The sequence below is a fragment of the Tursiops truncatus genome, chromosome 2, assembly GCF_011762595.2.
Source record: "Tursiops truncatus isolate mTurTru1 chromosome 2, mTurTru1.mat.Y, whole genome shotgun sequence".
In the NCBI taxonomy this organism is placed as follows: Eukaryota; Metazoa; Chordata; class Mammalia; order Artiodactyla; family Delphinidae; genus Tursiops; species Tursiops truncatus.
Genome location: NC_047035.1, coordinates 49,470,612 through 49,488,453, shown reverse-complemented (window position 1 = coordinate 49,488,453; position 17,842 = coordinate 49,470,612). Strand labels below are relative to the sequence as shown.

General features: G+C 44.9%; 1 protein-coding gene across 5 annotated transcripts in view; it reads right to left on the bottom strand.

Moving 5' to 3' along the window:
- The window catches only part of TRIM9 (tripartite motif containing 9), a 112,125-nt gene that overhangs the window by 38,624 nt on the left and 55,659 nt on the right, over window positions 1-17,842 (bottom strand). For all 5 annotated transcript variants that reach the window (XM_073800476.1, XM_073800474.1, XM_019924296.2 and 2 more), the window contains exons 2-3: window positions 11,114-11,209; window positions 8,753-8,875 (exon numbers count right to left, since the gene is read on the bottom strand). In XM_073800476.1, coding sequence (XP_073656577.1) covers window positions 8,753-8,875; window positions 11,114-11,209 — 219 coding nt within the window. The remainder of the gene's footprint in view (window positions 1-8,752; window positions 8,876-11,113; window positions 11,210-17,842) is intronic.

Sequence of the window (17,842 nt, the reverse complement as noted above, 5' to 3'; positions counted from 1 at the left end):
TGTGCCACCAGGGAAGTCCGGATTTTCTTTTCTTAAGAAGGAAATGTACAAGTTGCGGGAGTGACACAAATAGGAACTTGGAAACAATCTTCCCGTTTTCATGTGCATTAAAGCCTAAACCAGCTCTCAGGGGACAATTAATCCGTGGTCCACAGTTTCAGAGAAGGCTTCCACAATTTTATAAGCAGTCACCATCTCTTCTGGATGGCAAATCCTACTGATCACTTGAAGAGCTTTATTTTGTTGAGTGGCAAATTTATAAAGGTCATTTCTTGGGTCAGGATATGACACTGTACCTTTTCGGAAAAGGAGAATTTGAGAACAGACTGCTGTGCCCCTTTGAATGCTTAGACTTTTTTAGTGTCAGAGAGTAACCCACGAGACCTTATACAGTACAAATGTGAAATTCCATTCTGCCTATCCACAACTACATTTTCCCGCCACATCTTGAACAGGCCAATCTCTCGCCACTCAGCTCAGGTGATACAAAGAGCAGCAAGAACTGAGGTTAATTAAGGGGAATTTCATTATTTTATCCAATATTGACCTTGACACCTTTCCTCCACCTCCATTCACCTCTCCCTCTTACATGTGGCTCTTTAAAAATTGTTCTTTAAATCTTCTTTTTAATAAATACTTTTTCTCATAGTATTTTCTCTCATCATGGGGTCTGGAGGGATAAGACTAATGAATTTTTAGTCTAAGTAAATACTAACATTCTCTCTCTCATATTTCAAGATATTCTTTCTTAAATAGAATCTATACATTTCCATCACCATTTAAAACAATTTCCTCTAAGTATAATGCAATTCTTTTTTTTTTTTCTAAGATACAAGTACTTTCAAGATACAGTCTTGAAGAATCTATTCTTCACAGGTCCCTTTGGTCAGTGGGGATAGTTTTTTCTATGTGTCCCATAATGTCCTGAAGCAAGATGCCCAACTGATACTTGGAATTAACTCATTGGTGAGTTACAGGTGAAGTACTTTGACCATTAGATTCATCTAGTAAAATAAATAATTCTCTTGATCTTCTCCTAGAGTAGAATATTATCTCCTATATTATTACATTCATTGAAACTTAGAGGCATTTAAATTAAGGAAGAACATTTTTAATGTCTCACATGCCACCATTCTCCCACATGGTTTATGGAAATACGGCAGCTATTTCCCCCATTCTCTAGATACCATCCTCTGTACTAGTGTTATTAATTTAACCACATTGGCAACTAATTATTTCAAAGACAAGTCTGAGGTTTTGAGTTTCTAATCAATAAAAGGATCATTGGGCTGCCCTGGTGGTGCAGTGGTTGAGAGTCCGCCTACTGATGCAGGGGACACGGGTTCGTGCCCCGGTCCAGGAAGATCCCACATGCTGTGGAGCGGCTGGGCCCGTGAGCCGTGGCCGCTGAGCCTGTGCGTCCGGAGCCTGTGCTCCGCAACGGGAGAGGCCACAACAGTGAGAGGCCCGCGTACCGCAAAAATAAATAAATAAAATAAAAGGATCATTTAGGCCTATTAAATAAATAAAACACATACCTGTTTTGAGGAAGGCTTGAGATTTTAACAGTAAAACTGTGAACGTTCTATCTCAGAAGTGTGAACGCCAATAACCTCACCAATAAACATTGAGTGGAATATCCAAAGCATGCTCTTAGTGTATAGAATACTGTATCCTTGTACAGAGAAGTTAATGAAGGAAGAAATACAAGGTATTTGGAGAGAGAGAAGCATCCTGGTGTGGTCCCACCCACACAGGAGAACATTTACAATTTATGCTGTTCCGCAATGAAAGTGATGCATCCAGTATGGTGTTTTGTAAGATGTGAGATACGGTGGATTATTTCATCATCTTCAAAGTGTGCTTTAAGTGTCTTCTGGAGCTAAGAGTGTCACTCATATATGGGTTTAGGCAAAGGGCATTAAACAAGTTCTGTGACTATGCTTCATTGGCATTGCCAGAGTGGGTTGAGGGTGTTTAAAGGTATGTCCTCTAACCTTGGTGAGTTCCAACTGTGTGTGGTGGCATCCTGACGATTCCACAGGCACCTTGGGCACTCTATTCCTTACACACCCTCTGTGACTTTTGCTCCTACACGGTGGGAAGCAGAGGACCACAGAATTTGCCGAATGAATTCCCCATTAGTGATAGGCTTGTAATCAATAATAACTGTGGTTAAATTATAAAAGTTGACCCCCAAAAGACTTCTGCTGAGGGCAAAGGTTTCAAGTGTTCCAGTGTGCCTAGTTTTTCCAAATGTCTTCACTGTAATGAACTAATGGAACTCCTTGCCAGTAGTTTTATGGGAATTGAGTGGGTTATTGACTTTTTCTTTCTAGTTTTTGCTTTACTTTCTAGAAATGACTGTAACAGTCAAATCCTATCTAATTATTTTTAAATTCTTTGTGAGCTTGGTCGTCTTTCCTTCCCTCCTTCCTTCCTGACTACCTTCTTCCTTTTCTTCCATTCTCTCTCTCTCTCTTTCTCTCTCAACCTGAATCAAAGGATTACTTGCCTGTTATGAAGCATTGGCAAAATGGCTTAAGTAAGCCAGTAATATACCTAGTGTAAATTTCTACTCTTAATGATATGGCCCTATAACTAATGTTTTTGCTAGCATGATGGGGACATACAGGCAATACATGGTAAATAATAACAAAGATAACAGTGCCAATCGTGATAATGAATCTAACAAAACCCAATGGTACACTTGGATTCAAAATCAAGCATTCCACAGATAACTACAGTGGGGACATGGAAGCCCTCTGTAAACGTGAAAGCTCTGGAAAACAGTAAGCTTTATGATTCTCCCTCAGCATTCTCACTGAGTAATGTCATTGGTATGTTAATTTACCAACCACACATGGAAATTAAAGATTAGATTTTCTCAGAATATATTTGAATAGTTATAATTATTTTTTTTTCTTTCAGAGGCTCTAGAGTTGCAAGGGAACCAAGAAACCAAGAAGACACCTGTCACTTATCACCTATCATCATAGTTGTGTACTATTCAACACATGAATTCATTCTAAAATATTGGGGAGAGAACACATTTAAGATGATTGTGGAATTATTTCAAATTCTGAATGTTACATACATGAAAATAATTCTCAGATATTTCTTTGGGCTTACCAAAAGAAAAATGACATTTGTAAAGTTCCTGAAAAAAAGCATAGATCTCATTAATGGCACATTTTAAGTGTTGTCACAAATTCCCTCTGAGGATCACAGGCAATGAAGATATTTTAAAGCCTTACTCAGCTAAGGAAGACCTGGGAAGGATACTGACAAAATACACAGTTCGTACAAGAAAACTGGGGACGCAGCTGACTCTGCTGATAGTGGGAATATTGCCCAAGTAGCACCAAATGTGAGTTAGTAATAGTTTTTGAAAGCTCAAAAGCACTTTTTCCCTCCAGTAGCTTTCTGACATTTGATTAGTTTACCACACCCTGAAAACAGACATTTGGCTCCCAGTGTGTTTTCAAACCACAGGACAGCATTAACTATAATTTATATTTCAGACAGTGTTCCTAAAATATGGTCACATCTGCATATGCCTCAAAGCCTTTTTTTCAGCTTTTAAAAATAGCTCACCAAATTTGGTGCACTATTTTATGTGATGATCAATTATACTCAAGCCGCTAAAGAATTTCCTAGGTTCAGAGACAATCACACCAGCACATAGGCTAATTTTACAATATGAACTCTGGTATTATGGAAAATGAGTCCCTAGGAGCACTTCTTCAGTGTGCTGAGTGAGACCATATTTCCAGTCTTCCAATGACAGCAACCATAAAGCTAATATCTTGAGTACTGTGCTAAGTGCTTTACAATGCCCTGTGAGGTGTCGACTATGTCTAGCCTTATTTTACGCACACGTGAAAGAAATGGAGCTGTAGGCTTGTCCATGGTTAGAGACCTAGTAAGTGATAAAGTCTGTCCTCACGCCCCGTTCTCTATGACCCAGAATCTGGGCTTCTCATCCCTCAGCTCCATCTTGCCTCAGAACCAGAACTGTTCAATCTGCTCAAGCAATCAGTGCTTTCAGAGAGGGGCATGAGTAGATTATAAAGACTGCCTTTATGCACACTTGCTTTCCAGCTCCCCTAGTCTTTTGCATGGCTCAAGAAGAGAAAGTTCCCAGAAAAACACACACATACAACTCTCCTCTTTGTCAGCAAAAAGCAGGCCCCCAAGAGAACTCTGCCAAAGGGAAGCGGAAGACCATAAGATTACCCCTGCCAGACCGTGAGTGATGGGCTAGCCAACAAAGACAGAAAGAAGTACTGTGCTTGGCAAGCGATGTCTATAAAAGGCCAGTCTTTTCTCACAAATCTGAGGAGCAACAGAAGTGACAAGAAAGGGAAGAGGCAGGAGGAGAAAAACAGAGGGAGGGAGACATTCGGAGGCTGACATCAACAGTCGCGGTGTCGACCTTGCTGGCTGTTTTCAGAAGCAGCGACATACAATCAGCTGAAAACAGCAGAGAAACAAATCACTCGAGACAGAAGACAGAACAGCTTTGCTGCCGTGGGCCACAGCCAGCCACCTGTCTCTCGTTTCAGTAGCCCTTTGGGATCTGGGGCAGGGAACTCCACCCCGGGTGTAATGAGGGCAGGCAGCTGCCTCTGCTCAGTGGTCCCTGAGTGCATCAGTGTGCTTGGCCAGTCAGATCACCAGCACCGATGAACTGACGCTGGACGTGGGGTCCTCGAGATGCATTCCGGCTATTCCTGTGCCATCCCCACCCGTCCCCACAGCACAGCCTATAACTGATTTCCACACAGTCCCGTCCTGCAGAGGCAGCACTAAGGAGAGGGAGACAGGGGGCTCTGCATTTTTTGATATGGATAAATGATGTTTTCTCAATCCTTGATCCCCTATCTGTCCAGATTGCTGCCCTTACATCTCTCCCATATAGAAAACCCGGAGATGCCACTATCGTCACCCTATGACTTAACACAAACTGTTCCCAGTTTCTGTTTAAAGATGCCAGGAAAGTGTCCGCAACGTTTCACAAAAGAGACGTCCGTTAAGGAAAAAGTTAAAATTTTATGGCTACGTATTAAAACGGCTGGTCCACTATTAGAGGGAAAATCCCAGCTGTCCAGCTCATTGCCCGAAGACAGCTGTGGTTTTATTTTAGATACTCTATTACTCTATGTGGTTCAAATGACATTTTAAGTTCCACCATAACAATAAAAGTTCTGGGTTTCCAAAGGGTGATAAAAGGAAGGGCTATGGTGATAATGCTTTTAGTAGCGTTAGAGCAGGAGATGGAAGCAGAAAGCACCCATCGGTCCTCATGACTAACTGGATTCACCAAGACCAGGGTGCACTGTGCTGATCACCCTCTTCTTCTCGCACAGCTTGGCCCATCCCTGCAGGCAAGAATGCAAGTCGCCATCAACACACGCCTCCCAGACTTTGGGCTCCTCCAGTGCCAGCTTTTCCATGAGGCACTCTGTGACCCTTTTAGCTGGAAGTAACTTTGCCCTCCTCACAACTCTAACGACATGGCCACCTTCTCCTGGAAACTCACTTTCCACCTGTGCTGGAGTCATCTGTGGGTGTGACTGAGCTCATCCACAGGACTGTAAGCCCCAGAATCCCGAGTCACCTTTGTGTCCCCCTCCCCCTGCCCCTGTGCCCAGCACTCTGCTCCTAGCAGGTGTGCATTAGGTAGGTGCTGGCTGACTGGTGAACGGATTAGGTCAATCCCCGTATGCCTTCTCTCTGCATTGTACTAACAGCCAGAGGCCGTAGGGGGCCACGGTCCACATTCTGGGTTCTGAAGCCAGGTTGCCAGGACTGGAATTCTGGATCCTTGGACCAGTTCTTAATGTCATGGTGCCATGGTTTCCTCATCTCTAGAATGTGGATAATAGTAATAATGACCTTGCAGAATTGTTGTGAGGAATAGAGGAGCTGATTCCTGTAACACAGTTTGTATAGTGCTGCCTCAAAGAAGGTATCCCCGAACGTCAGCTATTGCTGTTATGAAAGCCAGGGCTTGGTCACAAGGATGCTCATTCTGCGTTGCTCCTGGGTAACTACAGAATCACATTTCACAGCACTTCTAGATTTTAATTCAGATAAAAAATGGTGACTCCAGGGCTTCCCTGGTGGCGCAGTGGTTCAGAGTCTGCCTGCTGATGCAGGGGACATGGGTTCGTGCCCCGGTTTGGGAAGATCCCACATGCCGCGGAGCGAATGGGCCCGTGAGCCGTGGCCGCTGAGCCTGCGTGTCCGGAGACTGTGCTCCGCAACGGGAGAGGCCACAACAGTGAGAGGCCCGCGTACCACAAGAAAAAAAAAAAAAAGGTGACTCCAGAAGAATTTTTCACTTAGGCCTAACTTACCTTGGATGAAGATGCTTATGGATTTAAACCCATTTCCCAGGTTGTTGCGGCTAAATGTATAAGATTAGCATCCACATGGTACAACCTTCAGAGAACTTTCTGGGTAAAAAAACAGCATCTTTAATACACCCACACTTGTCTCCCGCACAGTTTAGCAATGACTACATATGTTACCATGAAACACACACACAGTCCAGTGGCCCTTTACAAAAGTCAAAAGCAAAAAACTTGATCACAGACACTAAGGGACAGGAGCCTGGAAACTGATGAGCTAGAGAAAGTCGTCTAAGTAAAACTCGCCCTGAGTCAGCACTTTGTGAGTCATGCATGACCCGGGTCACTGTGGGTGTCTCTCGAGGAAAACCCAGGGCTCTCTTGATCACCTGCAGTTCAGTGCGAAGGCTCCACAGGGCTGGGGTTGGTGTGGTGCCCCTCAGGGGCTTGTATTCATTCTAAGATGAAACTGAGAGGGTCTTCCAGTTAGGCCCACCACCCCAAAACAGCAACAGCCTCTCTGGAAGAAGCGGTAAGACCCCCAGCCTTGGTTTGCTGTCCAAGCCAACAGACTGGGGCTCTCTGAACATTCAGTCCCTGGGCACTCTTCTTTCCTAACTCCTGGTTCAGATTCCAACTTCGAGACATGCAATTTTCTTTAACAAAGAATCTGCTGTGCCTCTCCTTGATGCAATTGCTCTTCTGTGTCACATCGGGAACACTCAAAGGGACATGGCCCTGACACAGCACTGGTGAGGTCAGGCTGGCCAATTTTATTGTAGGGCACAGCCCTCACAGGCCCTTTCTGGCTTGGACCCTGTTGTCGCAGCTCAGCCTCCATGTCACAGGCACCTTCAGAGTGACAGGTGGGTAAGTCACAAAGGCAGGGGAGAAAGGTTTATATTCCGGCCACATCACTGCCCTGGCTTTGGGGAAGGAAGAAGTGGGTATGTGGATCTAAATGCGTTTTGAGGAGCAGCAGGTGGGTAGCAGAGGAGGGAACCTTAAGGAAGAAGATAGAGTTGGGGTTTCCTTCAACTTTGGAGAGATCTGTTAAGCTTCCCTGGGGAAATGTTTCTCTTTTCATGCTGCCCAGCTCCCCATGCTCACAGCAGAGTCCCCTGGGCCCTGGGTGCTGCTGTGTGCTGGGCACAGATTAAGGACGGTGACTCCGCTGCTCAGGGCTCAGCACTGCCGTCTTGCTGCAGGTCTTGCTGAGGTCTCGTGCCCCAGTTAGCAACTAGTTTCTTGCCTTGTTTCTAGTAACCATGAACTGGGCACTGGCCCTGTCTGAAGCTTCCCTGCCACCAAGCTTTGGCCCCAAATCTTGTAAGCTCTGTTGTCTTAGTTCTTCATTTTGAAACTCTCCCTTGGCTCTCCTACTGGAATCCCACTCTTTTAGAAATGGGATCTCCTTTTGTTCTTCAGGGACTAAAGCCTGTTCCAAGCCTGCTGGGGATATCTGCCACTTCCTGGGCTGCTCACCAGTCCCCAGCTCCCCCGAGGCTGTGTCTACTCACTCTTGCCCAATACTGAAGCTCCCTGATGCTGACTGCCTGACCCCAACAGAGAACCAATGGTCAGACCTCACTTCTCCCTCCACCCCAATGCCAGGCCAACATGGCACACTGCCCACCCACTACCCACTGGTAGCCACCCTGAGGCTATTGGCCACGTATGTGGCCCTCTCCGAATGGTCTACTTCTTGCTTCCTTCGGCTGGCCGCTGCCCGTCTATGTCTATCCAGCCTGCTCTCACGTGTTGTTGCCCTGCTCCAAGGGGGCAATAGATGGGATATCAGATGTCTCCAGGAAGATCAGTCCTCCTGCCGATAGGGCCCCAGACTTGCAACCAATTGCTTCTACTGTGTGATGACCAAAGTCTGTACAGCTGTTCAGTTGCATAGTTTGCTTCAGAGGTTAAGACAAATCTTGTTTGTTTTCTGGAAAGTACAGATTCCATTTCCCAATTCAAAAATACATTTGCCTCTGCATGGTTTTTCTGGCCACTCTGTCTAAAATTTCAACCCCCATCCTTTGTATTCCCCATCCCTTTTTCCTTATTTTTTCTTAGCACTTTTTACTAACATACTGCATATTTTACTTACTTATCTTGCTTCCCGTTTATCCCTTCTGGTAGAACATAAGCCCCAGGAGGGCAGGGATTTTTATTTATTTATTATGTCTGTACCCAGAGCAATTCCTGGTCCAGAGAAATCACTCAGTGAGTATCGGTGATGTCAAGGAGGGAGTGAGTGGTGAATGAAGGGACGTGCCTGCTTCTCCCCGGCCGGGCTACTGGCCATCCAAGGCGCGGGCGGGCGTACATCTGCCTGTCCCAGCCTGGGAGCCGGGCTTGCGGGCCTTCTGCTTCCCCCGGTGCGCAGCGCTCACCTTTAGCTTGTGCTCGTGCTCCTTGTTGACACGGGCGAGCAGCTGGGCTTTCCTCCTGTTGAGGGCGTCAATGAGGGCGTCACACTGAGCTACCAGGCAGGCCTCGAACTCCACACTGTTCTCCTGCGTGACAGAGCACAGCTGTCAGCCGCGAGGCACCTGGGCACCTGGGGCTGCCAGAGACAGCAGAACCCCTGTCCACTTGTGGGGTGGAAATCCCTGCTGAAGGGAAGGAAGAGGAGCCCCGTCCACAGTGCACATTTGCTTTTTATAAATAACAGAATAAATTTTGTTCCACAGTGGTAGTGTTTCACGTTAAATTTAGATTCAAAGGAATAAATGTTACTTCATACATTTATTCTTATCAGAAGGAAATCATCTCCACAGTTTGACTTATATCAAGTAAAATAAAGTTTTAGTTTGTAGAGTTGAACATGAATCCTTTTGAGGGCTGGCACGGGCCCAGCTGTGCATGGTGGAAGGTGGCATTCAGAAAGGCTGGTTGCTGGGGGAATGGGGTATTGTTGAGGCATGAGGGAGAAAGAATCATCGAATCCAGGGGGACAAAGAAGAAAGCGGATGGCAATCGTCTTCGATATTGAACAATAATCCAATGACAACAGAATAATCATGGGCAAAAGCACTTGCTCCTCTCATTAAAAAAGCAAGTCATGAGTGCATGTAGGCAGTGAAGAATAACTGGTATACGTAACAGGCATCAGCCTGCTGTAAAAATCAGATGTGAACCAACCAGCTTGTGGGGAACAGTAAGCATGTTCGAAATGGATCATAGCTTTCCCATGACGTTTAAATTGAACGTTGGATCTAAAATTTTTTACGTGATTTAAATCTGCACATGCTACAGACATTTCTTTTAAGCAATTCTCTCCCTAAATTAAAGGTAACCCTTTCAATAGTTACATATGTAATTTTGATTCTCAAACCATAATCTGGAAAACAATTGTAATTTACAGCAAATGAAAGCTGAATACTCGTCACATATACGGTAACAGTATTGAAAAAATAGCAGTCAACTGAGTAAACGGAGTAAAATTTGGGGGGCTGGAAAGGAAGGAACAGCTTAGCCTATCAAATTTTAATTTATTCCCAAAGTCATCAAGAACTGTGTCTCTTAATATAAGGATCTATGGACAGGTATTAAGCCACTGTCTCAAATGCAAGGTCTTATACACGCCTGTATAAGGTGTGCATTTGTAATTGCTTCAGCAATGGCTTCTACAAATGTTAGGTTTTGGTTTTCGTAGCAACTGCTTTTGAGCTCTCACAGAACTCTCCTGGATAACATCATTGAAGAGCTCTCTGTGTCCCAAGCAGGGTAGTATTGGTAGGGAGTGGGGAGCTGTCTTTATACAGGCTCTGATTTAAAGCAGAAAGAAAGCTTTGCTCTGATGAAGAGGTGAGGTGCAGAGGCAAGCCTGGGGCTGCACACTTTATGCCAGCAAAAGCAAAGAAAGGACCAACTCTACTACTCTGGAAAACAGGAGGAAGTGTACAACTGTTAGGTTGTTAGGGAATCAAAAGTTTTAACATGGGCCTGCACGCCAGCTAAAGGCAAAGAAATCAGTGTGAGATGCTCTGGAAGCCAGGCTTACATTTAAAAAGCCATTTCTGCCTTGACACAGGTTAAATATTAACTCAGAACGCCAATCTATTGGAGGCCAGAGCTAAGGTTATTTCTGTGAGGCAAACCTCAAAACATAAGAACAGTAAACAGTGAAGAAGGTCATTATTCTAGCATCTCATGCAATTTCTGGCTTCTCCCCTTCAGCTATAGTAGAGAGCTCACAAGCTCTCAAATGTCAGCTGATCCGTTGGTCACTGTGCAAATTCTAGTTGCCAGGGGATCACGGTTGAAAAACATTTAAGTATCTAAGTAGAGGAGAAGCATTATTATGGGATAGGAAGGAAGGAAAGAAGGACGGAAAAAAGAAAATGTGACCTGTTTGCTACCGTTAGATAAGATATAATGATTGCAAGGTGCTTTGGGAACCTATAGAATTAAAAAAACTTAACAATAATGACTGCATTCACAAAGAAATAGGTATCTTTCTTTGCACAGCAGCAGAGAATTAGGAGCTCAGTGTGGAAGATGGGAACCAGTTGGAAAACGGGGTTGTGTCTTTGGCCTGTTGGGGAAACGTAACCACCTTGAGAAGGGGTATATTTGAAGTTGGCCTGTATGTGTGTTCGTATGTATTAGAAGAGAAAGATCAGGAAAAAAATACATAGGAAATTTCCCACAAAACAGAAAATAAAAGAGACAGACAACCCCTCCCTTCCCGCCCCACAGTTACATCTTAACCCGCGGGGCGTGCTTTCCGCCTCCAGTGCTGCCAATACCTGGATCTGCTGGACCATGTTGCGCAGCTGCACCAGGAACTCCTTGGCTTCCTTGGCCCTGTCCGACAGCCCGTTCAGCGCCTGGGAAAGCTGGCTCTGCAGAGATGAAGAAGGAAACCATGGAGCTCTCATCATAGGAGGCAGCCACAAGGCCGCACAGGGTGGTTTTCATCCAAGACCCAGGAGACCTCGCCCTCCTCAGATTCCTCTTGTCTGAGCTGGGCCACTGAGCCAACATCTGTACTTGAGGATGCTGGTAATAACGGCATCCCGACTCCTTCCAGAGGCCCCTGAGGACTGTCTCCTCTGACAAGGTGAAAACTTCTGGCCATCGCAGTCAAAGGCCCTCCCCAGCTGATATCTGCCTGGAAGTTCCTCATCTCATTAATTACTTAATTCAGCAATAATTTATTTAATTAAAAAAAAACAGTGAGTCAGATGATCTGATACTTATCAATATTATTTAGCTCCATGTGCTACTGATCTGGGATTAGGGCGGAAAGAATGAAGACAGTTAAGAACACGATGAGGGAAGAAAGGGTGAGAGCCTGTGCCATGCTCGGGGGTCACTTAAATGTAACGACAGATACAGAGGGCAGGATGATGCTTTTCCTCATCAGCGTCTTCGTCCTTCTCTCAAGTATAGCCCTGTTGCCCCAGCTCCTCTCCACACTAGCCTCCTAAAGCAAGGTGCACTCTCTTCTGACTTTCCACACCACCCCGTCCACATGCGGATGCAGTTCTGCTGGGGGGGCCCAGGTGTCCAGGTAAGTACTTGCTGCTGGCGGGTGGCACTTGGTCTCTGGGAGGATGCACTGAATTCATTACCAGTTTCCTGAGCCTAAATAATAGTGGTTCTGAAACATCCTCCACACGGGCTCCCAATCTCTGTTGCTGATTGACGAGACCTAAGTGGAAGTTGGATGGGGGCTGGAGGGGTCTGAGAAAGATTCTGCTTTTCTGCTAACATGGGACCATTGTGGCTGGTGCAACCTTTTCCCTTTGGCTGCTGACTTTATGGCAGATGCCTTGTGACTCTCAAGAAGAGAAGGCCAACGTGGTAAGGGAGGACGGTGAAAGGAGAAAGTTGCTTGGGTTCCAATGGCATCTTTGAGCATCTGAACCGGCACTTGAAGTCTCCTACCACCAAACTTCTTGTTATGGTGGGGGGAAAATTACCTCCGAGTTTAATCCCTGTACTGGAGTTTACCGTTACTTGCAGCCATTACCACTGTACTTGGTACAAAATTCCTGCTCCTGGCAGACTGGGCAAGTCCTTCCATCCCTCCTATAAATTACAGAGACATGCTGCCTTTCCCCACAACACTTTCTCTGAACACTGAAGCCCTTTCTCCTCCTTGCCAACACAGTGCCTCATCCATTCTGTCCTTTCAGCTAAAGGGCAGAATCTTAAAATTATATCTCTTGGTCCTATGGATGTTTTTCACTTATATTTGCATTATTACATATGCAGTCAGGCACTGAATCTCTTTAAAAGTGTGCATGCCACAGGCCTGGTGCAAGCACTGTGGGGAGGCAGTAAGAGCACAGACTTTGGAAGGGTTCAGATTCTGGCTCTGTCCCTTTCTAAACGTGACCTTGAGAAAGTGACCTCTGCCTGAGTTACTCCAATGGAAAAAGTGGGAATAATAATATTTTGTAGTTGGGTTACTGTGAAGGCTTAAGGCATTCATCAGCCTGAAGGCTCCTGCTAATAAAGGATAGTGGTTAGGGGAACTATTCCAAATTCTTAAATGCTGTCAGTTACCAGCTGTTCATATCTTACACATAGTTTGACCTCATCCATAAATGAGAAGAACACTACGATTCTTGGGTGCTGTGGGCACGGCATGAGATACTGTATCTAAAGTCCAGAACCCTGCTGGCACACGGTGCATGCTAATAAATGTCGGCTGTTATTAACTCTTACTCACCTCTTCCTTCCTGCCCACAAACACCTGTGAACTGACTGGGGTGGGATTCACAGGGCAGGTTCCTGGCACAGGAGGATACCCTTCATCACTTGTACTTTGATCGAGGTACTCAAACCCTGGGAGTCTAAACCGATGCAGCCCAGAAAGAAAAAGTAAAAAGTGATCCTACAGTGAGTTGCTGAAAGGGCTACTCAATGATTTATTACTGGGTCCCAGCTGCACTATAACTTGGGTTAAAAGTTGTCTCAAGAACTTTTTCAGGAGCCCAGGGGATGAAAAAGGTAAAGAGAGTCTTATTTGGAAGAGTGAGCAGTAGAAGGAGAATCATATTCTAAAGGAAAAAGTTTGTTCTTGTGACTTTAGAACTCATATTCTCTCTTCTTCTAAATGAGTCAGAGTTGGCTGGGCTACCACAGTTTTCTTCCCCCTTTTATTGTAACCCATGCCTTAGTAACCACATTTGGAGGTTTGAGGAGAGACGTCAAATTCATTCAGCTGCACAGAACTGGAGCTACCTGATTTCTTACAGTCCAGCCTTGCAACTAAATGTGTGTGTATATAATGGAAGTCAGACCTGACACCCAATAAGCATTGTTGACCAGGTGCTGCTATATACTTAGAAGAAGATTATACTATAGTAGAAAAAGAGTGCTGGCCTCAACCATTCCCTGGATTTTATACAGTAAAGCAGTACATAAACTGCAAAACTCAATTTATTTGTGGATTTCCTCCCTTTGTGTCTATGTGCAGGCCTTCTACCTGGCTAATGATTGTTCTGGTATTTGATAAACAACTGCATTATAAGATAAAGATCTAGAAACCTTTCCCTTAAGATTTGCCACCTTGTGGAAACAGAGCAGGAGACAATGAAAAATCCTGGAAACTATCTATCACTAGACAATGCTCTTCTTGTAAGGATTTATATGTGCGTTGCTTTTATAGGACAGTCTTTTGATTACATTTATAAGCCACATCTGATGTAGAAGAACATTATTTTTGATTGATTTTGTTTCCCAGAAGCATTTACATTCCTGCTCTATGCTAACAGATGTTCTGTATTCAGGACCACAGAGCAGCCCTGTAAATTTACACCAGAACACTGAAGATGAAAATATGTAGTATGTGTTTTCATTTTGGCATCTTTGGCTGTACCTGTAGCCATCAGAAGCTGTTTATAATGCCTAAGCAATGACATCCTGATTTCTTGGATATTTGTTTTCCAATTTACTTTTGAAAAGATGTCATGATCAGAAAGTGAATGGGAGTGGGACAATGATGTAGCCAAAGAAGCACTGACAAATTTCCAGTCCAGAGCTCAGAGAATGCTCGGAATAACCAAGATCGCCCAGAAAGATGGCAAGTTGTTTGGAGCTTGAAGGAGAGAAACAAAGAACTCCACCTCCTCCCTTCCTTCTCCCGGGCTTTTTCCCCTCCAGCTTCTACCCTGGCTGGCTCCCCTAGCCTCGCAAAGGAGTGTATGTTATAAGAGGTCAGAGCTCAGTCTGGGAGCCCCTGTGGAGGATGTTTCAGAATCACTATTATTTAGGTTCAGGAAACCGGTAACGGATTCAGTGCATCCTCCTAGATACCAAGCTTTCCCAGACAGAAAGTCACGTCTTCTTTCCTTTCCGTGCCGTGAACATTATTCTTCTGTCATTTCCCCCCCTCAATTTACTACAAATACTGGATGGAGACAAATTGGAACAAATGAAAGGAAGCTTCCTTGCTGTCTGGGATCTGAAGTTATAAGCACGAGATGGGTCAAAAAGGGTCAACCAAGATTTGGTACAAAATAGGTGAGGCGGCAAATGTGTAAAGGCACCTTGATGGCCCCCAAACGACCTTGCTGCCGCCCTGGGCAGCTCTGACATAGTGCACCCCGCTTGGGACTGTGGCCCACGCCCCCTCTTTGCCAGATACCAAGGTCACCACAAAACACAGGAGAAAAGTGAGGATCGATGCAATGCGATTCAGAAGGACCCGCCCCCCGCCGCCCACCCCCGCCCACCGGGAGAATAACAATTTTTATTGAAGAAATACTGATTTTTGATTCTCACTACATTACTGACATTATATAATTAAAAAGTAAAAACAAGAAATTCAAATGGTGTCAACATATTGGTCATTTCTTATGAGCCACGAACTCTGATGGGTGCTTTTATCAGGTGTCCTATTTAACCCCAATCACCTCCCTGCCATTTTGCAGAGGTTCAAAGGTGTGGATACTCCTGAGATAAGGCTTTACCACTCACTGGTTCAAGGAAGAGCCAGAACACAAACCCTAGTCTGATTCCAAAGCTGTGCCCTTTGCTCCAGCCTCCTGAGAAGAGAGTTCTTGCCCCACCCACAGAGGAAGAAACAGAAACAACCCATGGTGAGAGTATGTAAAACGAAAGAATGTGAGTTGAGGAGGGGATTATGATTATTAGGGAATTTGATTATGCTTAACAGTCAGCTTACATGTAAACCACAGCAAGACTAGCCACCCTATGAAATGGTCAACTTTTTTCCTTCCTAAAGCATTTTTAGTGACTTTAAAAAGGACCCCTGTCAAAGAGAGGGGTCACATGGGAGAGGGCCAGAAGCTTTAGTTTGGGGTCCAATGCTGGCTTTATCACCTACTGACCTGAGATCTCGGGCAGGGACTGGGCTGAGTGTGGAATGAGATCAAGGAAGAGAAAAGTGAGTAGAACCTGGGGAACCTCCAAGCTGAGCTACCCAAGGGGCCTGATTCTCCTTCCACTTAGAACTTCAGTTCCTGCCTGTACCTTTCCTCCCCCACGAAGGGCTCTTTCCTCTGGTCTGTTGGTGGGAGATCCTGGATCTATCCCAGCCCCAGCTCACGGTAGTTAGATGGGTGGGAGGCCTCAGAGGCTGGCCTGCTTGGAGCTGCCACCCTGTCTCTTACTTAACAGCAGGGCTGGGGCTGCAATCTTCAAACTGAGTAGCTGGGCCTGGGAACTGAAACACACAGTCCAGGGGCAAGTGTGTGTGTGTGAGTGCATGTGAGTGTGAGAACATGTGTGTGCGAGGCTGTGTATGTGAGTGTGTATGCATATGTGTGTGCGAAAGCCTACGTGTGATTGTATGTAAATGTGAGTGTATATGTGAGTGTGAATGTGAGTATAGAGTGTGTGAGAGTATGTGACTGTGTGTGTATGAGCTATCTCGTCAGTGGTGTATGGGGAGGCCCTTAGCTTTGGATGAGGCTTGTATCACAGTGGTCTTAAGGGTAGGGCACTGGTCCACTAAACTGCTGCTTATTGCTAATTGGTTGCGACAAAGAGTCTCTCCTTGACCAAACTCTATCTAGCCAGGCTCCTCTGAGTCCTCTTGTTTACTTTATAGGACTCAATTTTGGCCTACAAAGACTTGAACAAACACTAACATACTTTCTAATAGCTCAAGACTGCATCCCTGGGATGACCCTAGTCTCCCTTAAAGTGTCTGTCTATGTTTTCCTCTATGAATTTTATAGTATCTGGCCTTACATTTAGGTCTTTAATCCATTTTGAGTTTATTTTTGTATATGGTGTTAGATAATGTTCTAATTTCATCCTTTTACATGTATCTGTCTAGTTTTCCCAGCACCATGTATTGAAGAGACTGTCTTTTCTCCATTGTATACTCTTGCCTCCTTTGCAGGTGGATGTGGGTTTCAATCCTAGCCTTTTACTAGCTGTGTGGCCCTGGACATATCACCTAACCACAGTGCATTCTCTGGTGCTCTGCCCAGGTTCCCTTTCCAGGCTGCTGCACCCTTCCTCCAGCTGGGACTATCTGCTGTTGATAAATTATGCTAGGAATTGCTCTTGGCCATAGCAAACTGGGTTGCTCAAGGCTATGCCTCCTTTCAGGGATGTCCCATGGATAGGGATCAGCTGGGACCCCCTTACCTTGTTTTGAGAATAATCCTGAAGGGTCATCCCAGCTCCAGAACTCCCTGCAGGATTGGCTGAGGCTCCTGCAGGTCAACTCCTCCCTCTGCTCAATCCTGGCCTTCTCACTTCCTTGGAGGTGGATCTATGGAGACCACTGAGCAGCTAACCATCCCTATTCAACTCTCTGAATCTGTGTCCAGCGGACCCTATCTAAAAAAACAATTTTCTAGGCTTCAGTTTCCTCATCTGCAACACGTGGATAATCACGGTACCTGTATCATAGTACTGTGATGAGGATTATGTACTATATAAAGTTCTATACAACACATGGCATATTATAAGCATTTAATAAATAGTATTGTTTTTACAATAAGAATTATGTTAAAATACACATACATAAATCATTAAAACACTTTGTCATACCACATGTCCCAATGTGGGGTTTGGTCAATTACAATTATCTAGACAGTTGGGTATATTGTAGTATTTACAATTGTTTGTTCCCTCCCCATCTTTGCCACAGGACTTGGAGGACCTCCTGTAGATGGAGCATGTATTCTTGCCCCATTGTCACCCTTGGCCATGTGGTTTGCTTTAGCTTAAAGAGGCCTTGTGATTTTCTACCAGCTCTTTTGCTCTTTGTCACACAGATCCAGGGATGTATTGATAAACTGGCCCTAAAAAAACAAAACCAAGAAACAAACAAATTTTGATTTGCAGTGTTTGCCAATTCCCATGTTGTAAATACATAGTTAATTTTAGGCCACCAACATGGCATCACTGAACAGAGTTGGGGAGAGATGTGCACCATCAACTCTTTTGAGCTGTGGGCTGGTATAAGTCAGGTCAGCATGCCACAGGGCATATCCCACATGGTGGCTGTGGCCCTTAGAAAGAAGACATGTATAATGGAA